General features: G+C 48.3%; 1 protein-coding gene across 1 annotated transcript; it reads right to left on the bottom strand.

The window, feature by feature from the left end:
• Window positions 1-17,095: 17,095 nt before the first annotated feature.
• On the bottom strand, window positions 17,096-18,976 carry PRRG3 (proline rich and Gla domain 3). The gene is made up of 3 exons (XM_077145563.1): window positions 18,938-18,976; window positions 18,031-18,191; window positions 17,096-17,623 (listed from the first exon to the last, which is right to left on the bottom strand). Exons 1-3 carry the CDS (start codon window positions 18,945-18,947, stop codon window positions 17,096-17,098), a joined length of 699 nt encoding a protein of 232 aa, XP_077001678.1. The 5' UTR covers window positions 18,948-18,976.
• Window positions 18,977-19,266: the final 290 nt, after the last annotated feature.

Here is a 19,266-nt window from a genome sequence, read left to right as displayed (position 1 = left end):
TGCAGGCACTGGCCAGACCAGGGCAGAGGCCCTGACCCCACTCCTCATGTTCCAGCCCACCCATCCCACATGGCATCATCTCTTTGATTCCCAGGTGTCCAAAGGCCTCATCACGGGCCCATGGGCAGCAAGGAGAGCAATTTCCAATCTTTGGCCTCCCCCAGAGGAGGTGGCAGGGAGTGCTTTCTAACTCTTCTGCTGCATTTTCTCAGAGTAAAAAGTCCCCTGGAGAACAGCTTCAGCTCCTCCCAAAGGCACACACACACACACACATACACACACACACCTTTTCTAGCCCACCAAGCTCCTCAGGAAATCGGCTTCACCCCTTGAAAATACCCGCTGCCTAAGGTTGCCAGAGTTAGCAAGTAAAAAATACAGGACAAGTTAAAGTTGATTTTTGTGTGAAAAAACAAATCATGTTTTAATGTAGGTATACCCCAAATTGAACTACTGCCCTGTATTTAATCTGGCAACCTTGGAGAGAAAGCAAGGACTATGTGACCCTGAGAAAGGAATTTAACCTCTGTGGGTCTCAGTTCTCATCACCCAAAAACCAGGGCAGGAGTACAGACATAGCCTGGCCCATAGAAGTTATTCCACAACCACTAAAATCCTCCTTATTTTAAAACAAATGAAGCAGAAGTCCTCAGAGGTAAAGTGACCCCTCTAGAGTCACGGGGTCTTTCTGCTCTCTTGCCCAAGCTCAGACCCTGGGAGTGCCCTCCAGGCACTAGGCAGCAGACGAAGACTTCCTTCTGTCGCCTTCCCTAATATCACTCTTGGCTCTCTTGGGGGTCCCCACAGCCAGTAAAATTACAAAGTAGATTGGAGGTGTTAGTCCCATAGTAATTTCTATCAGCCCCCTCCAACCATTCCAAATAAATGCACTACTCAGAGGAAAATGCTTTGCCCTGCTATGCAAAGTGCTTTAAGGAGCATTCCCAATCCCCCTTCCAACCAGATGGCTGCCTCTACGCTCTCCCCTCCTCTGGAGAAATGTCAGCAGTAATCAAGCCCCTCTAGGGACTCTGCTCCAGTTCACGTCCAGCAGACTTGTCTCCTCTCAGCCAAAAGCAGAGGGCAGCTGGCGCACTTCCCAGGGACACAGGCTTTCCCTTTTGAAGCAAAGAGTTGGGGAGACTTCATTCCCAACCATGGGCATCTCACCATCTCCACAGGCCTGCCTCACTTAGATTGACCACCAAGGATGGCTGGAAGGAAGAGAGAGAACTTGTCCCTTAACGTTTCTCTCAGACATGCCAATCTTTTCCCTCCAACATCACCAGTTCCTTCTGAAATTTCCCTAAACTCTCATCCAAAACATTTTGAAATTCCTCCACTCTCTGGTGTGGTAACTATGGGGCCCTGTGCAAGTGATGAGCCACAGAGACTGAAGACCCCAACGGAAGGTTCCAGAAGAGGTGCACAGGGGCCTGGTGCCTCGGGAGTCTCCCCATGTCTGAACAGATGTACAGACATTTCTCAGAGATATTTCAGATTCAGTTCCAGATCACTGCAATAAAGCAAGTCCCATGAGTAGTTTGGTTTCCCAGAGCATATAAAAGTTATGTTTACACTACACTGGAGCCTATTAAGCATGCAACAGCATTATGTCTAAAAGAACAATGTCCAGACCTTAATTCAAAAAGATTTCATTGCTAAAAAATTGCTGCCCATCATCTCAGCCTTCACCAAGTCATAATCTTTTGCTGCTGGAGAGTCTTGCCTCGATGTTGATGGCTGCTGATTGATTAGGGTGGTGGTTGCTGAAGGTTGGGGTGGCTGCAGCACTTTCTTAAAATAAGACAAAAATGAAATTTGCCACATCGATTGACTTTTCCTTTCACACAAGACTTCTCTGTAGCATACAATGCCATTTGATAGCATTTTGCTCACAGTAGAACTTCTTTCAAAACTGGAGTCAATCCTCTCAAACCCTCCCACTGCTTTGTCAACTAAGTTGATGTAATATTCTAAATCCTTTGCTGTCATTTCAATAATGTTCACAGCATCTTCACCAGGTGTAGATTCCATCTCAAGAAACCATTTTCTTTACTCATCCATGAGAAACCACTCTTCATCTACAAAAGTTTTATGATGAGGTTGCAGCAATTCAGTCACATCTTCAGGCTCCACTTCTAATTCTAGTTCTCGTGCTATTTCCACATCTGCAGTTACTTCCTCCACTGAAGTCTTGAGTCCCTCAAAGTCCTTCATGAAAGTTGGAATCCACTCTTTCCAAACTCATGTGAATGTTGATGCTTTGACCTCCACCCACGAATTACAAATGTTCTTAATGGCATCTAGAATGGTGAATCCATTCCAGAAGGTTTTCAATGCACTTTGCCCAGGTCCATCAGAGAAATCATTACCTAAGGCAGCCACAGCCCTGCAAAATGTATTTCTTAAATAATAATCCTTGAAACTTGAAATAACTCCCTGAGCTATGGGCTGCAGAACTGATGTTATGTTAGCAAGCATGAAAACAGCACTCATCTTGTTGTCCATCTCCATGAGAGCTCTTGGGTGACCAGGTGCATTGTCAATGAGCAGTCATATTTTGAAAGGATTCTTTTTTTTCTGAGCAGTGGGTCTCAACCGTTGGTTGAAAATACTCAGTAGGCCATATTATAAACAGATGTGCTGCCATCCAAGCTTTGTTGTTCCATTTATCGAGCACAGGCAGAGTAGATTTAGCATCATTTTTAAGGGCCCTAGGATATTGGGAATGGTCAATGAGCATTGGCTTCACCTTAAAGTCACCAAGTGCATTGGCCCCTAACAGGAGAGGCAGTCTGTCCTGTGAAGTTTGAAGCCAGACATTGCCTTCTCCTCTCTATGAAAGTCCTAGATGGCATCTTCTTCTAATATCAGGCTGTTTCATCTACACTGAAAATCTGTTGTTTAGTATAAACACCTTCACCAACTATTTTAGCTAGATCTTCTGGATAACTTGCTGCAGCTTTTACACCAGCACACGTTGCTTCACCTTGCACCTTTTTTTTTTCACATGGACAGGCACTGGAAATTGAACCCAAGTCTCCAGCATGGCAGGCAAAAACTCTACCTGCTGAGCCACTGTGGCCCACCCCACCTTGTGCTTTTATGCTTTGAAGATAGCTTCTCTCCTTAAACCACATAAACCAACATCTGCTAGCTTCAAACTTCTCATCTGCAGTTTTCTCACCTCTCTCAGCCCTCATAGAATTTAAGAGAGTTAGGGCCTTGCTCTGGATTAGGTTTAAGGGATGATGTGGCTGGTTTGATCATCTCTCCAGACCATTAAAACTTTCTCCATGTCAGGAATATATCACTTTCTTATCATTTCTGTGTTCACTGGAGTAGCACTTTTAATTTCCTCCAAGATCTTTTCCTTTGCATTTGCAACTTGGCTAGCTATTTGGCACAAGAGGCCCAGCTTTTGGCCTCTCTTGGCTTTCGACTTGCCTTCCTCACTGAGCTTATTCATTGCTAGCATTTGATTTGAAGTGAGAGACATGTAATTCTTCCTTTCACTTGGACACTCAGAGTCCATCATTGGGTTATTAATTGGCCCAATTTCAATATTGTTGTGTCTCAGGGAATAGGGAGGCATGAGGAGAGGGAGAGGGATAGGTGGAGTAGTCAGAACACACACAATATTTATCAATGAAGTTCACCATCTTGTATGGTACACAAGACAATGACAATAGTAACATCAGAGATCAGTAATCATAGATCACCATAACAGACATAATAATTAAAAAGATGAAATATTGCAAGAATGATTAAAACAGGTCACAGAGACATGAAGTGAACACACGTTGTAGGAAACATGGCGCCGACAAACTTGCTCATAGTGGGGTTGACATAAACCCTCAATTTGTAAAAAGTGCAGTATCTGTGAAGCACAATAAAATGAGGTATGCCTGTACCTCACTTCTTTTAAAGACAGCACAGTATCCCGCTTCACGGAGGCACCAGTGATCATTGACCTGCTCAGGGATCTTTTTGCTTTTATAAACACATGCAAATGTGTTTGTAGACCAGGTACCTAAAAGTGGAATTGAAGGTTTCTGGGGTATGTGAGTTTGCGATTTTGACAGATATTGTCAATGTCCCTCTCTAGAGGCTGCACAAGGTGGTGCCCAATAAAGGGAAGAGCTTGTGTCTCCACAGCCTTATCAACAGGAGAAATTATGAAACTTTCTAAAAGACATCATTTTGATGGGGTGAAAAATTATATTTATCTCATTGTTGTTTTAATTTGTATTGCTTTAATTATGAATAAACCAGAGCAATGTTTCATATGTCTATTGACCTTCTGTGTTTCTTTCCTATGAATGTCTGCTGGAGGGCTTGGATCTTTATTAAAATAAGAGCTGTTTTATTAACAAAATGGATGGGGGAAACAGCGTTCCCTCTCTTCAAGCTAAGCTTCTCCAAGGAAAGCATATCATCTTTTCCCCTAAAGGTGATCATGAGCTCAGAGCTTCCACTGGGGACCAAACAAACCCAGCTAATTGCATCCAAGTTTTTGCTGAAAGCTAGAGGGTATTCAATGCCTCCACAGAACAGGTGTCCAACTTGGGCTGCTGCCTGTCTGCCTGCACACCACCTCATCTACCTACCTCCAGGCTGCCTCCAACAGTAGCCTCCTCCAGGTCTTCACCTCACCATGCCCTCTGCTCAGATTGCCAGCCAGCTTGGAGTCTGGCAGCCTCAGATGCTACCCACTCCCTTCCTCCCTTGCAAGCTGCAGGACACCTGGGAGTCACTGTTAGCCCTGCCACTGGGGGATCTTAGGCATATTGCTTTCCCCACTCTGAGCCTCAGTTTCCCCTCTTTACATGAAATACTGGGCAACCCAGGTTTGGTTCTCCTTTATCAGCTTCTTGCCCTGGGGTCCCATGTCAGACATTGCTTAAGCCAAGTGTCTTGAAGGAAAGTTCCAAAGCCATAAGAGGTGATGATCTCTGAGACCCTGCACCTTAGCCCAGCCCTCACCCAGTCTCTGGCACCCATATCTCAAGCCCAAGACAGCTAGCCTGACTTTGGTTGCAAACCTGGAACTTCCAGGCATCTGGTGGCTTCCTCTCCATGAGCTAATGAAACTTATGAACCTATAAACACTCTTGGAAGCAGCTGGCACAGCGGTCATCTCTGGATCCCCAAGACTCTCCCTGTATTGGAGGCAGAAGGCGGAGGAGGGCAGGCAGAGCTTTGTAGCTGTCTTTCCTCTCCTTAAAGAGACAGACAGAAAGGATGGACAGACACAGGATCAAATGCAGGAACAGCCCATGGAACACCCTCCCTTATGGGAACAAGGACCCTAGCAGTAGGTCACAGGGAACACCTCTCATTCTTGACTTGGGACAGCTATGCCATGTGCCAGGTGCTAGGGAGAGCTTCAAAGTCCCTGTCCTCAAGGTATTTGTGTTGCAGTGGGCAGATCTGGAGGGAAGGCCATAGTGCCATAGGAACAGTAGAAGGAGCTTGTTTGGGTGGCAGCCAGGCCCTTAACTTTACCTCATGGATCCTTTGTCAATCTCAGAGGGACTAACGCATGATCTGGTCTAACCATTGTCCCCAGCATCTGCAGCCTCTGAATGCACACCTCTGGGGGCAGTTCGCTACCTTCTGAGGAGGCTCCGATTGGTAGAAAAGAAGTCTTCTTTCCATTGGGTGGAAATGCAGGTCACAGTTCTTGACCCTTAACAGAAGACCCACAGCCCTGGCTTACAAGCTTGCCTACAAGACAGAGGTTGCTGAGATGCTAGGCACTCCTGGGCAGTCCAATCCTCCCTGCATGGGGCCATGGGCTTTCCTGCTGCACAGCCATATCCCTTCATATCAGCATTTAAAGAGTCTACCTGGGGGGCGAGGGGCGGCCTGAGTAACAGGTGGGAGGATGCCACAAAGACATTAGGGAGACTGTAGCTGGCTAATACCCAGGGGTCACTCAAGACTGGCATCTGTTTTTAATAGTTTCCATGTTAAATGACTGAGAAATGATGCATATGTAAGAATCAGGAGAATCAGAGGTCAAAGGAAAATGGCCAACTGTAATGAGGTGGGAAAAGTGGTGCAAAGTCGCAGTGGCTGATTGACTCACAATTGCAAGCAGCAGCTTCCCCTCAGAGCTGAAGGAAAAGGCTGGAGGTGAGGAGAAAAGAAGGACCTAAGAACATGTCCACTATTCAGCTGAGAAGCTGATGGCTTCTACCTACAGAGCAGACACTGCCCAGAGTTCAAAGAGACACCCCGCCCCACCACACACACACACACACTTCACCTGTCTCAGTCCTCTTAGTAATTCAGTGGCAGCTCAAATACAACCAGAAACCTTGCTAGACCAAGAGGAGGTCACAGGGAGGAGCTGGCTCAAGAGATTTCCAGAAAGCACCATTTAATTTCCATCCCACCCTGATCTGCCCTTCACTCTTGGAAGATGGAAGCAAGCAAACAGGTTGAAATTCTTGTTCCTGTTGACAACAGCACCCACCAGGGAAGGTGGTTGGATCAGAGCAAAAGCTCTGGATTCCCAATGCCCCCAATTTGGGATCTGGGTCTTGGCTCCCCACTTACAGGTTGTGTGACCCTGGGCAGTTGACTTGGCCTCTCTACACCTCAGTGATCCTGCCTTAGGAAAGAAAAGTGGAGAGTCACTGAATGTTAAGTACTTGGTTCCCGGCATGGATTTAGCACTCAAAATCCCCAGGACCGTGGAGATTCCCATCCAATCCACAGATCTGCTCCCAATTTTCAAGGAGAAACTCAGTATTTCCATCTAGGCAAGGCCCCCAACTGCACTCCTGTCTCAGTTCCAGCCTCTACCCTATAACCAGATGGTTCTCTTCAGCATACCAGCATCTTCACATCATTTGCAGCACTGGGATATTGTGTCTAAAAGAGTAGAGCTTTGTCTCAATTCAGTCCTTTCCCCCTTTCTCTCCCGAGTTTTGTCTCTCATGCTGTTGTCCTTTCTCAACTCTCTTTCCCTGAAAACTTCTGGAAAATGCTGCCTACACCATGCACACCATCCCCACTTTCCAGCCTCCTGGACATTCCCTCACTCATTCTCGTCTGGCTTCCTCACCCACCACTCAACTGAAACTGCTCCCTGCCAAGATCATCAATGACCTGCTGGTTGCTTGCACCAGTCAATCCAATTTGGCCCCCATTTTGCATGACTTCTTGGAAACATTTGACATCACTATCCACCCTCTCTTTGGTTTCCAGGACCCTGCATGCCCATGGTTTTTCCTTCAGCACCCCACACCCAGGCCATCAGGTCTGCCCCCAAGACTTCACTTCTCATCTTTAAGGTAACTCAAAAGACTCTGAGATCCTCTAGCTCCAGCATAATCCTCTCTCCTCATCTCCAACCTGGTTTCTCACTCCACTTCAACACTCTCAGGGCCAGAGTGAAGATTATTCAAATCCTTGACAGCTCCTGCAAAGACCGCAGAAGTTCAACCAGCTCAATACTGCCTCTAACCCTCATCCCCCAAGTCAGGCGGGACCCCACAGGTTCAGGACCAATCTCTATTAGTTTGCCCCACAGGCACCAACCACAAGCTCAGAAAACCTGGCCACCTGCACTTCTGACCAACTGGCTGCAAACACAGGAGTTCCTGCTACCTCTTTGGGTTTGATAACTCACTAGATCAACTCACAGAACTCACTGAAAGCACGATACTTATGATTATAGTTTTATGGCACAAAACAAGGTCAGGAAGGTCTCAGACACAAGCTTCCGTGACCTCCCCCCTGGAGTCATGTCACCCTCCTGGCATAACAATATATGTTCTCAGTCACGGAAGCTCAGCTGAGTTCATGTGGGGTTTCATTACACAGGCTTGACCTGTGGAATCACTGTCCATGGGGTTGAACTGAGCCGGCAGCCGCCCTCCCCGAACTCCAGCACCTGGTGGGTGGGTGTCTCTGCTGGGGCCAGCCCCACCCTAAGACCGCAGGTGTGGCTGCCTGGTCCTTCTCTTCTCATTAGCATATCAGCTCTCAGGGGTGGTCTGGGCCCCCCAGGAAGAGCTAAAGTTGCGCTGCCTACCACAGGGAAATGCCAGACTCAGAGACGCCTCCCCAGGAAATGCGGACAAAGACCAGCCATTTTGCATTATATTAAACCACAGTCAACAATGGAATCGAATCAAGAACATAGAGATTGGCCACCAAATCTATATTCAATTAATCTTCAACAAGGCCCCGAATCCACTGAATTGGGACAGAATAGTCTTTTCAATAAATGAGCTTGGGAGAATTTAATATGAATAGCAAAAAGAATGAAAGAGGACCCCTATCTTACACCTTTACAAAAATTAACTCAAATTGGGTCAATCACCTAAATATAAGAACCAGTACCAGAAAGCTCCTAGAAGAAAATATAGGGAAACATCTTCAAGACCTAGTGATAGGAGGTAGCTTCCTAAATTTGACACCCAAAGCACAAGCTATGAAAGAAAAAAATAGATAAATGGAAACTCCTCAGAATCAAAAGCTTCTGTGCATCAAAGGAGTTTTTCAAAAAAGTGAAGAGGCAGCCAACTTAATGGGAGAAAATATTTGGCAACCATTTATCAGATAAAGGTTTGATGTCATGTGTACAGAAATAAATTATACAACCTAACAAGAAAAGAATCAAACAGCCCTATAAAAGATATGAATAGACATTTTTTATGAAGAGCAAATACAAATGGCTTAAAAGCTCATTAGCTATAAGGGGAATGCAAATCAAAGCTACTATGAGATATCATCTCACACCTATAAGAAGGCTGCTACTGAGCAAACAGAAAACTACAAATGTTGGAAAGGATGTAGAGAAATTGGACACTTATTCACTGCTGGCAGGAATGTATAATGGTACAGCCATTGTGGAAGACAGTTTGACGGTTCTTTAGAAGACTAAATGAGTTGTCCTACTACCCGGCAATACCAGTACCAAAATTCACCAGAAGAGCTGAAAGCAGTGACATGAACAGGCATTTGAACACCAATGTTCGTAGTGGCATTATTCAAAATTGCCAAAAGATGGAAACAATATAAGTGCCTGTCAACAGACGAGTGGATTAATCAAATGTGGGATATACCCACGATGGAATATTATGCAGCAGTCAGATGAAATGATGTCCTAAAGCATATGACAAGATGGATGAACCTAGAGGATATAATGCTGAGTGAAATGAGCCAGATACAAAGGGATAGATATAATATGATTCCACTTTTATGACTCTGGTTAAGAGAGCAAACTCCAAATCATATGGCCCAGGAAAAAATCTGTACTCATATATAGAAATGAACTAGATGTTGCATCTCTCCAGTTAGAGCGCACAATTTACTTCAGAAGCAATGGCTTCCATATGTTTGACATTTTTAACACTGACCACTCAGAATTAAGTTTATTTTAAATCATTTATCATCTATATATATCTATCTATTTACCTATTTATCATCTATGTTATTTCATCCATCTATCCATTCATCCATCCATCCTTCCATCCAAAACAATAACAACAACAAAAAAACCCAGATGAGTAGAAAAATTGAATAGAGCAGGGTGATAAGGAGAAATGAGAAGATATGTGAGAAGGATAACAGAGAGAATGTCCAACAGAGAGAAATCCAGCCCCTAAAAGATTTTCCTCTTTTCCTAGAAATAAACCTCATAGTCAACCTGTCCCCAAACAAACCTTGGTTTTTTGCTTCCCTGAACCTTCTCCTCTCCCAGGATGCCCCTTCCCAGTGGATGGCCCCACCATCCACCTTGTTTTCAGAGCCCCCAAACCTGGGAGTCGCCCTGAATTCCCCCCACCCCTTCCCAGCTCAATCAATTACCATTCATGGTTCTACCTCCTAAAAGTAGAATTCAGTGTTACTTCCAGTGTGGTCCAAGGATCCCCAGAAGCACAATCGCCTGGGTAATTTGTTAACGATAAAGCTCCCTGGCCTCACCTGGGACCTAAGGATTCAGTCTCTAATGGTAAGGTCTGGAGAATTATATTTTCTACAATCAGATGATCCTGATACCAACCAAAACGCTCTCATCAGTCTACTTCTCTCTGTCTCTTCTGTCACCCCCTAGCCAATTCCGCCACCATCTCATGCCTGGATGTCTCCATGGTCCATGCTCCATGGAGCAGGCAGAATGATTGTTTTAAACTTAATGAGCCTTGTCATGTCCTCTTGTTCTTTAAAACAACCCTTATTTGCATCCTGTCATGTAAGTCATAAAACCATCATAAAGTGATCTGAGAAACGATGGCAAATTGAAAGCAGATTCAGCACGACAGTAGTTTGAGGTTTCAATGCAATTTATTTGCTTGCATACCGGTTGTGCTGCCAATAACCAGGCCAGGGACACAGAACACATTTAAAGGTGGAAGACACCAGAGTCAGTCTGTAAAGTCCAACACAAGGCAGGTAGGTAGGGTCTTGGGATTTGGTTTGACCCGTTGCCAATGGAGAATCCAAAACTACTGGTGGGAAGTGCTGGTCAGGACATGGCAGTGAGGGCATCAGCAGGCATCACAGCACAGCACGGCACAGGACAGGCATTGGAACCAGTCGTTCTGTCTCGAACTGCTGCTCATCCAAGCAGGGGTCTGGTCCTCAATGTTCTTACTGAGGCAGTGACCTTTTGGCAGGCATCAAGCCGGCCCATGTCATATCCTCCCATGAATGTCTGCTTATCACTTGTCACAGAAACATGTTTTTCTCAATTTGTTTGCATTCGAAATATGGCCAACATGTTTACTATGTCTTGGGGATTTGACATCATTTTATATCATTTCAATACATGGCACTCGCCACTATCCCTAGGGTAAAACTAGGTTCTAGGCCAACCTGGCTTCTCCCTACTTCCCAAATCTCACCTCACACAAGGTCTTCCTCTCATGCCCCACACTGCTGCTCTACCGGGTGCTCTGGTTTCCTTAATTCCAACAGTGCAGCTCTTTCTGGAGTCCAGACCTTTGCACATGTGGGTCCTCTGCCTGGTTTGATTATCTTCCATAATCTTTGTCTAACAAATGTCTACTCATCCTTCAGGCTTTGGGTTGGGTATGATTCCATCAGGAAGGCTTTCTCTGGTAGCCCCCACCCGTATCCCTGGACTCGTCACTCTTTTTTGGCACAAGTTAATGGCCCCCTCTGTCCATATGCATAGCTCCAAGCAGGTAGGACCTGGTTTGAGGCAGACACACCCAGCTGGTGTCAAGACCAAGACCCAGGGTGGCAAGACTGGCCGGCACACCCACTGGACTCCTATGATTAGTGTAACCAGCCTGATGGTAAATGTTACACATTCTCTTTTTTTTTTTTTTTTTTGGCATGGACAGGCTCCGGGAATCGAACCCAGGTCTCTGGCATGGCACGTGAGAATTCTGCCACTGAGCCACTGTTGCATTGCCCTACACACTCTCTGTTTTTATAGCATATGGAGTTGGTGGAACTGAATGTATCACATTGTTGGAGTGTTTCAGAGGTATTGTTGAAAGTTGCCATTACTGGAGCTGCCAGTCCTGTGATTCCTAAAAACATGTTTTGACTATTAAATGCACACACACACACACAACCCAAAGGGGTTCAGACATTTGGTTTGTTTCAAAACTGATGCAAGGCTGGCTACAGACCCTGGCCTGCCAGCATCTCTAACCTCTGAAGCTTTTCTGGAACGTGCTCTATGTGCTCAGGAGTGAGGGGAGGAGCTACAAAGGTGTCCTGTGCCACAAATGAGCCCAGTTCCAAAGGGAAAATATAATCTCCTGGCACATTATTTTCACTGAACACATTCCATGAGCCAGGGACTTTGCTGGGTCACTGATCTCATGGAGTTCACAGTCAGGATCTCCAAGGGATTGACAATCAACACAAAAGCAAGCGACCCTTCTCCCAAGGAGTCCAGCAATGCCATATCCTCCCGGCAAGACCTACACCCTGATGTGCCCTTCGTGTCCTGCTTCCTTCATCTATAAAATAGAGCTAATGTTGATGACCCCTCCATCACAGACCCTTGGGGGGATTGACTCTGCTGATGCATGTACAGGGCCTGGCATACCCTAAGTGCTCAATTAAATGCTGGTTATGACCATTAGCAAAGCACGACTCATGGATCCTCCCCACTGCCTGTCAATGCCCCCATACCCTGAGGCCTCAGGCCAGCTGCTGTGGGGAAGGGGGGTCATGGAATAGGATGGGGAGTCAGGGAAAGGATGAAGAAAGGGATCCCACCTTCTAGACGCCCATCCAAAAGCAGTCACTGCTTCTCACCTGGTTCTGGCTCAGTTCCAACAGTGACTAGGGGTAGGTCTTCTCCCCTGAAAGAAAGGCTCATGTCCTTGCCTGGTGGTCCAAGGGGGACACTGGATGTCTGTGGTCTCCCTCACGCACTCGCTTCCTTGCATGGGCCAGCCTGGGACCTCAGGTCACTGCCTACAGCACTGAACTCTAGGGAAAAGGGTCTAACTTCAAAAACCATGTTCAGAACCTGGCAGTTGCTGGGGCTTTTCTTATTCAAGGACAGAATACTCTCATTGTTGGGGTCTGGCAGGCCTTGTGCCAGTGACTTCCCAGGGCTGTATCTCACTCTGCCAGCAGCTGAGTGTCCTCTGGGGCTGAGCCCAAGCCCATACTCCCTCAGTAGGGAAGCTGGGGTATCATCACCCTCCCCAGAATTCAGGAAACTGAGCTGGGGCAAAACCTCCGTGTCATGCCCCACCTACATAAGGCGTGGAGAAATTCTCCGTCCCTCCTTTACCCCAAGGCCAGACAGCCTCCTTCTAGCAAGGCAGTAACCAGGGATCAGGTGACAGAAGTTGCTGACATGATTTGTGACCCGGGGATGGGATGAGAGCTCATCTTACACAGTGTGGGGACATACTTTAGGACCCAGGACATCTCTGCTTCCTGCCTCAACCTGGTTTGAGCTGTTTGTAGTTGTTTCCTTATCTACCCTCTGATTTAAACCAGTTTGGCCCCCAACCAGATTGGACAAGGCAAGACAGCCAGTGGATGCCATTTGCTCTTTATTATTATTAATCGTTTTCTTCTACAGAAAGAGACAAAACTGAACGGCTAAACTTGACAATTTTAAAGAGAGAGAGAGAAATCAGAAGCAAGTCTGTCGTCCCAGGCTCTAGTGAAATCCTGACATAGTATTGAATGGACAGATCCCACACCTGACAACAGTTCAACACGTGAACACAAGCACAGTTTAAAGTGGTACAAAAGTTAATCCATTTTCACAGTAATCGTTGCTAGAAGCTCGGAGGCACACATCAGGGTTTCCACGTCACCAATTCACATAACAAGGGTGAAAGAGTAGGTGTGTATGGGCCTGGGAAAGGGGCATCTGCACAGGAAGACAGATCTGGAGGCAAAGCAGCTGGGGATTCACCTGGGTCCCCAATATCTGCACTAATGCTTGGGCTCGGGAGCTGGCAGGAGAAGGGCAGGCACTGTTCTGACGGTCAGATCCCAGGACAAGGAAACAACTGTTGAGGCATTAAGCCCAAGGGGGTGTACTGTTTGGCTATCTTTGTCAGAGAAATTCTTGCTAGAGAGAGAATTTCCACGAGCCTGTGAAAGGAAAACCTCTCTGTGTCTGAGTCTCTGAGGGTGGGTGATGGGAGAGGTCAGTTTGAGAGTGAAACACCTGCTTTGCAGAAGATTTAGGAAGAGCCATCGTTGTATCACTTTAGAATGCAGTCTAGTTCATAAGGTGTGCAATCACAGGGAAAATGAAAACCCAGTGTTCCCACAGGAGAGACTGCCAAACCCCCAAGCTGAAGGCACAGAGAAGTGAGCCTTTTATCTGAAAAAGGTACTCATTTTGAACTGGATTCCTCTTGCACATTAAGACCTGAAAAAGTACGAAAGGGAAAATTCTTCCAATATTTTTACCCAGCAAGAATCACAGACATGGTGGATCATCTCACGTTGTGATTTACTCCGAGTCCTGAATTACCGGGCTCCGAATTCACGTGGCTCTCGGCTATGCTTGCTGACAGTCTGATCACAGCACTTTGCAATTAGCTAATTATACCGATACTGATCAGTCCTAGCCAAGTTCAGCAGGGGGGATGTGTCTGTTCCAATGCTGAAACGGAGCCCCTCAAGCTGAAAAGCGGCCGAGCTTCCCACCTCGGCCTGGAGCGCGAGTGTCCAACATGGCGGGCAGGCGTTTTCGGAAGCCCGGGAAGGAATTCACGCCAAGGGCAGGGGGAGCCAGAGCAGAAGCCGGCAGCTGTGCCCTCGACGCCTTCTCTTGCGATTTCCTCCTGAAACCCGAGGTGGATGGGGAGAGGGCGAGGGGCCCGATTGCAATTCTTCTTTGAAAAAGTCTTAGCAAGTTTTTGGTTTCAAACAAGTGGCAGTTATGTTTGTTTCAAGGAATTTTTGAAAGCCTTTTGTTTTTTTGTTGTTGTTGTTTTTTGTTTTGAAATGAAAAATATCTAAATAACTAGCCTCGACATTCCCCCACTCAATAATCACACATCCTTCAACAACAACAACAACAAAATTTAAAAAAGGAAATCCAAGATTTCCTTCGTTGCTGTTGCCCACATGGGTGTGGGGACATGGAGCCCTCACGAGGGGGGCAGGAGGCGGCAACCTGGGGGGGCTTCCACAGCTCCCCTCGGCTTTCCTTGCCCAGGGTCCTCCTTTCACGCCAGATCCCTCCTGGCACAAATGTAGCTGCTCACCGACTATTGTTTCCGATAAGCGTGTGAGAAAAGGCAGCAGGCACATGTGCACACGGGTACACACGCACACACGCAAGCCCCTAAATAGCAAAAATGTCATCACTTAAAGCGTTAACATTGTATCAAATCAACATCATACAAAGACAGTTAAAAGATATGTACAGGGCATTCTTAAAACACAAATGTGCACCACAAGGAATTATGCTGGCTGGGTACTGTACAGTCTTTTGTAGACAATTTGCAATTTCTCCCAATGTCCCAACGCCTGTGGCATTAATCCCGCCTCGAACAATGGCTGTCAAGCACCTGAGCCAGGGACCATGATGACCCAGTTGCCCGTTGGGACCTCCAAGATGGGACTGGGACACTTCCCTCCACTGGACCATGTCCCAGGCTCCTGCTGCCAGTTCTCTCCCATATCAGCATAGCTTCAAGCACTCCACAGCTCAGCAGATGCCAAAGGCAATGGGGGTTCCTTAGCCAACAGGACCCATGCCTGATGCTTGGCTAACTGGGCAGAAGACATGTGATAGTGTATTCTCACATGCTCCCAGAAGGAAGGTAAGGTGGAATGTCACCTTGTCAGGATCTCTGGGTCAATCGGCTTAGATCAACTCCCCAGGTTGAGACTCAACATATTCAGCTTGGGGTCCCCAACCCCCTCAGAGGCAATATAAGGGCTACAGCTAAGATGTCCCTGATAACCTACACCTTTCTGGAAGTAACGTCCTGTAAGAGCAGACGTTCTCTGCCCTGGCTCTCTGGTGCTCCAAGCACTTCATAGGCATAAGCTCAGCCAGCCTCCAATGGGCCTGTGAGGTAGGGGGGAGGATGGAAAAGCAGGTCCCCAGGACTGGAGGGACCTCCTGAAGCCATCAGTGGCCTTGAGACTGGGGTGCATTCAAAGAACGTGTCCCGATGCCAGCCTCGGAGAGCTCCTTCCGCAGAAAGAAGCTTGTCCACCCTCTGTGCTTCAAACTGTTGCAGGTGCCAACAAGCACAAGCTCTGCACTCTTTTGGGCCCCATGAGAATTTGCTACATTTTTTAAAGCACCACAGAGGAAAAATGGTTTGGTGCTGAGGCCAGGAGGGTGGAGATGGGGGGGACAGGGGAGGCGGTATCGACAGTGTCACTGACACTTAAAGGGGAGGTCACTTCTGCTATGCTGCTGTCCCAGGCCTTCCTGAAATAGAGGGGTTGACCACTCCTGGGACATGGAAAGGAGTTACTGAAAACAGACCAGCACCTGGCAAGAGCTAAGAAACCCTGGATGGGCCAGGGGCTTCCCCCATACCCCCCCAACAAAGAAATCAGAAGACAGCTGCTTTAGGATCTTCTCCCCAGGTGGGCACCATCACTGCAGAGAAATCAGTGATCTGAAATTCAAATTCAACACACTGATGCATGAAAAGTTCAAAGCGAGAGAGTACCATGCTGAAGAGGTCATGCTAATGGGTTTAATTGCTTTATGGGCCAGTTAACCTCTCAAGGAGAAAACTTCAGCTCTCTCTAAGCCTAGCCAGATATCTAACAAGTCTGTCCTGTCAGTCGTGGGGACAAGAGGCAAGACTAGGGGGGCATATCTTGCCCACCAACGGTAGATAAAATCCAGCCATTCGGAGGCCATGGACAGGGTCAACAGTCTGCATTCTCCCCATGGTGGAGAGCTCTGGGGCAATGACTGGGCTCAAATCAGTGACTACTAGTTTTAGCACAGCTGGTCCTGGGGTCCAGAGTCAGAGCTACCCTCCTGGAGAGCAAAGTATGTGTGGGCCCCTCAGACTATCCAGAGGAGGTGACTCTGTCACCCAATGCCTGCCCCCTCACCCTCCACAAACCTCATGCTCCTTCCAGGATGTGCTAGATATTCCATTTTGCCTGGTTAGGGGTGGTGGGTATGTACTGGGATGAGAGGTTGACACAGATTGGTGTGCTTTTCCTTGGCCTCCTATGAATGGCCTTGTTTCTATTGTTTTGGTTTATTGGGTTTATCTTTTGTGTAGCTATTGTTGTTTTTCTTCCTTCTCAATCCTTTGTCCCTGTTGAGGAGAAGGGGTGCTGAAGGGTTGCCTTCTCTGCTCAAGCTCTGGGCCTATGGTTCCAGACACACACAGGTCTCCAGCCAGCCTCACGGCCATACTCAATGGGGCCAGTCCTTTGGCATAAAGAAGCCAGTCCCCGGCAGAGGGGGTGGGGGGTGGGTGGGCAGTACGGTGGGCCTGGTCCCTGCCCCCACTCTCTCCACCCTGTCTTTGACAACTGACTTCCAAAGAAAACCATGGTTAGGAAATTATTTGGCAATGAGGAGGCTAAGGCTCTGTGTGGTGACACAGTCTCAAAACGTTTGTAAAGAAAACAAGAGACACCTGAAGGAGGCTACTTGTCAGAGCTACTACTTGTCTGAGCCAGCGCTGGTGGCCACTATCTCCTCGTACTTCGGGGGCGGGTCGCTGTAAGAGACGCTGGCCTCCTCGCTGCCGCTCTCCTGGGGGGCGGTCACCTCCTCGTAAGACGGGGGTGGGGTGGCACTGGACAGTCGGGAGAGAGTGAGCTCAGGGAGGTAGAGGGTGCTTTCAAGCCGGACTGTGGTTCTGCCCCCCCGACTGGCCCCCAGCACCACCTGCGGGGTGCCCCCCGCCTCCCGGTGCCCAGAGGCCTCCCCCTGGCTGTGCATAGTGCCCCGGTACACCATGACGCGGGGGAGGCTGTGCCCAGTGCGGCTGGCCAGGTACCGGTTTTGAGCATAGGAGGGGTGATGGCGTGTGGCCTTCTGCAGCTGGCACCTCCAGATGACGAACAAAGCAATGACAATCAGCAACGCCACGCCCAGAAGGGGCACCGCCACGTACATGGCGTCCGAGCTCTGTGCAGGGTCTCGCACTGAGTAGACGGCATTCGGGTACCCCTTCCAGAACTCCATCTGTGAAAGGGGGAGAAGTGTCACTTACTCCTGGAGGAGACAGATCCGGAGGGAGATTCATCAAAAGCCAGGCCCTAGGGTGGTACAATGGTGGTACAGTGGCAGAATTCCCGCCTGCCATGCCGGAGGCCCCGGTTCGACTCCTGCTGCCTGCCCATGCCAAAAAAAGAAGAAAAAAAAAGCCAGGTCCTAAATAGACCACCGTGTCCTATTCTGCAGGGCCTGAAGGCTGCTGCTTACCCCTTCCTAACTGTAGTCAGAGCTATCAGAGAGGAAAAAGGCTGTGGGCTGGATGGAGAAGAACCCCAGGAGACAGGCGAAAGGCGCTCTGCCTTCATTGCCTCCCACTCACTGAGATTGCAGGGCTTGCCCTCACATTCCGACCCAGACCCCAGGGGTGTACGTGCCGTTTGCTCTTTGTCCTCAAACACCTCCTTGACTTCCTCATAGCTGCAGATCTCCTCCATGCACTCGCGCTCAATGGTGCCCTGCCGCAGCTCCTCCAAGAACTCATTGGCCCGAGGAAAGCGTTTGAGGACGGAATGCGCATTCTTGGCCTCCAGAAACACTGCAGAGAGAGAGCCACACCCTAGGTCGGGTATGGGGTAGTGCCTGGGGGGCTCCTCCAAACCGGGCTCAGCCCAGAGACTGCAGCCCAGGAGTCCAGTGGACCCGACAAGATTTGGGTCTCTGCTAATACAGTGGGAAATCGGAACTGATGGAGAGGGGAGGGGGAGCAAGGAGCGTAGGAAAAGTGACTTCAGAAAGAATCAGGATCAAGAGTTTGTCCAAGGCAATCCGGTATCAACCCAGGCTGGGACAGCTCACGGGGACTGGATGGACACAACTGAGAGTTCCTCCGGTAAGGGGTTTAGTGGGATCTATTTGGAAAGTCTAAGCCTTTGTAGATTGGGCCAGACCACTCCTGCAATGCTGTCATTTGTTGGTAGACACATCTACTTATTCCAAAGGGAGAAGTCATGCACCCCGGGAGCCAGAACTGAGACTCCAGAGGATGAAAGAGGACACCACTTTTGCCCTGGTGTTTGCCTTCTTAATTCTCATGTCCACTTGGTGCCCTTGGAGCCCATGCGGATGGCTGGTAGGTCTCTGCAAGCAGGTAGAGACCCGAGGACCCACCGTGCCCATGCCTCTATAAGAAGGGAGCCAAAGAGCTGAAAGGTGAAAGCAGCTGTTAGCCAATCGGGCAACCCAGGCAGGGGAAAGCTGTGCAAGGCTCGAAAGGTGGACATGGGCTTTACCTGGAGCCTGTGGGCCTGGCCTATCAGCACCACTGGAACCAGGAACACTCACCTGCCATCATGCTCCCTCAGATCCAGTCTCAGTTGCCTGGTGAAGGAGAAAAGCTGAATTGTGGTGAAATCACACCCACAGCCCCTTAGGACTCCCACTTGGCTGGACTCTGCCCTGCCCACACTGGCCTGGCCAAAGGTCAAACAGCTCCTTAAGAAAGGCTTCGACCCCCCCCCCCACACACACACACACTATGCTTGTAGCTCTCAGAGCTCTGCAGCTTCTTGTTTTTCCCCCAAACTTTCCCTCGAGGGGGGCCCTGAGATGCACCCGACTCCAAAGCACACCACCCAGGAATTTCCCCAAGAGCAGACTCTGAGAGTCTAGAA

This window comes from Tamandua tetradactyla, chromosome X, assembly GCF_023851605.1.
Source record: "Tamandua tetradactyla isolate mTamTet1 chromosome X, mTamTet1.pri, whole genome shotgun sequence".
Taxonomy (NCBI): Eukaryota; Metazoa; Chordata; class Mammalia; order Pilosa; family Myrmecophagidae; genus Tamandua; species Tamandua tetradactyla.
This window is presented reverse-complemented; position numbering and strand designations above follow the sequence as displayed.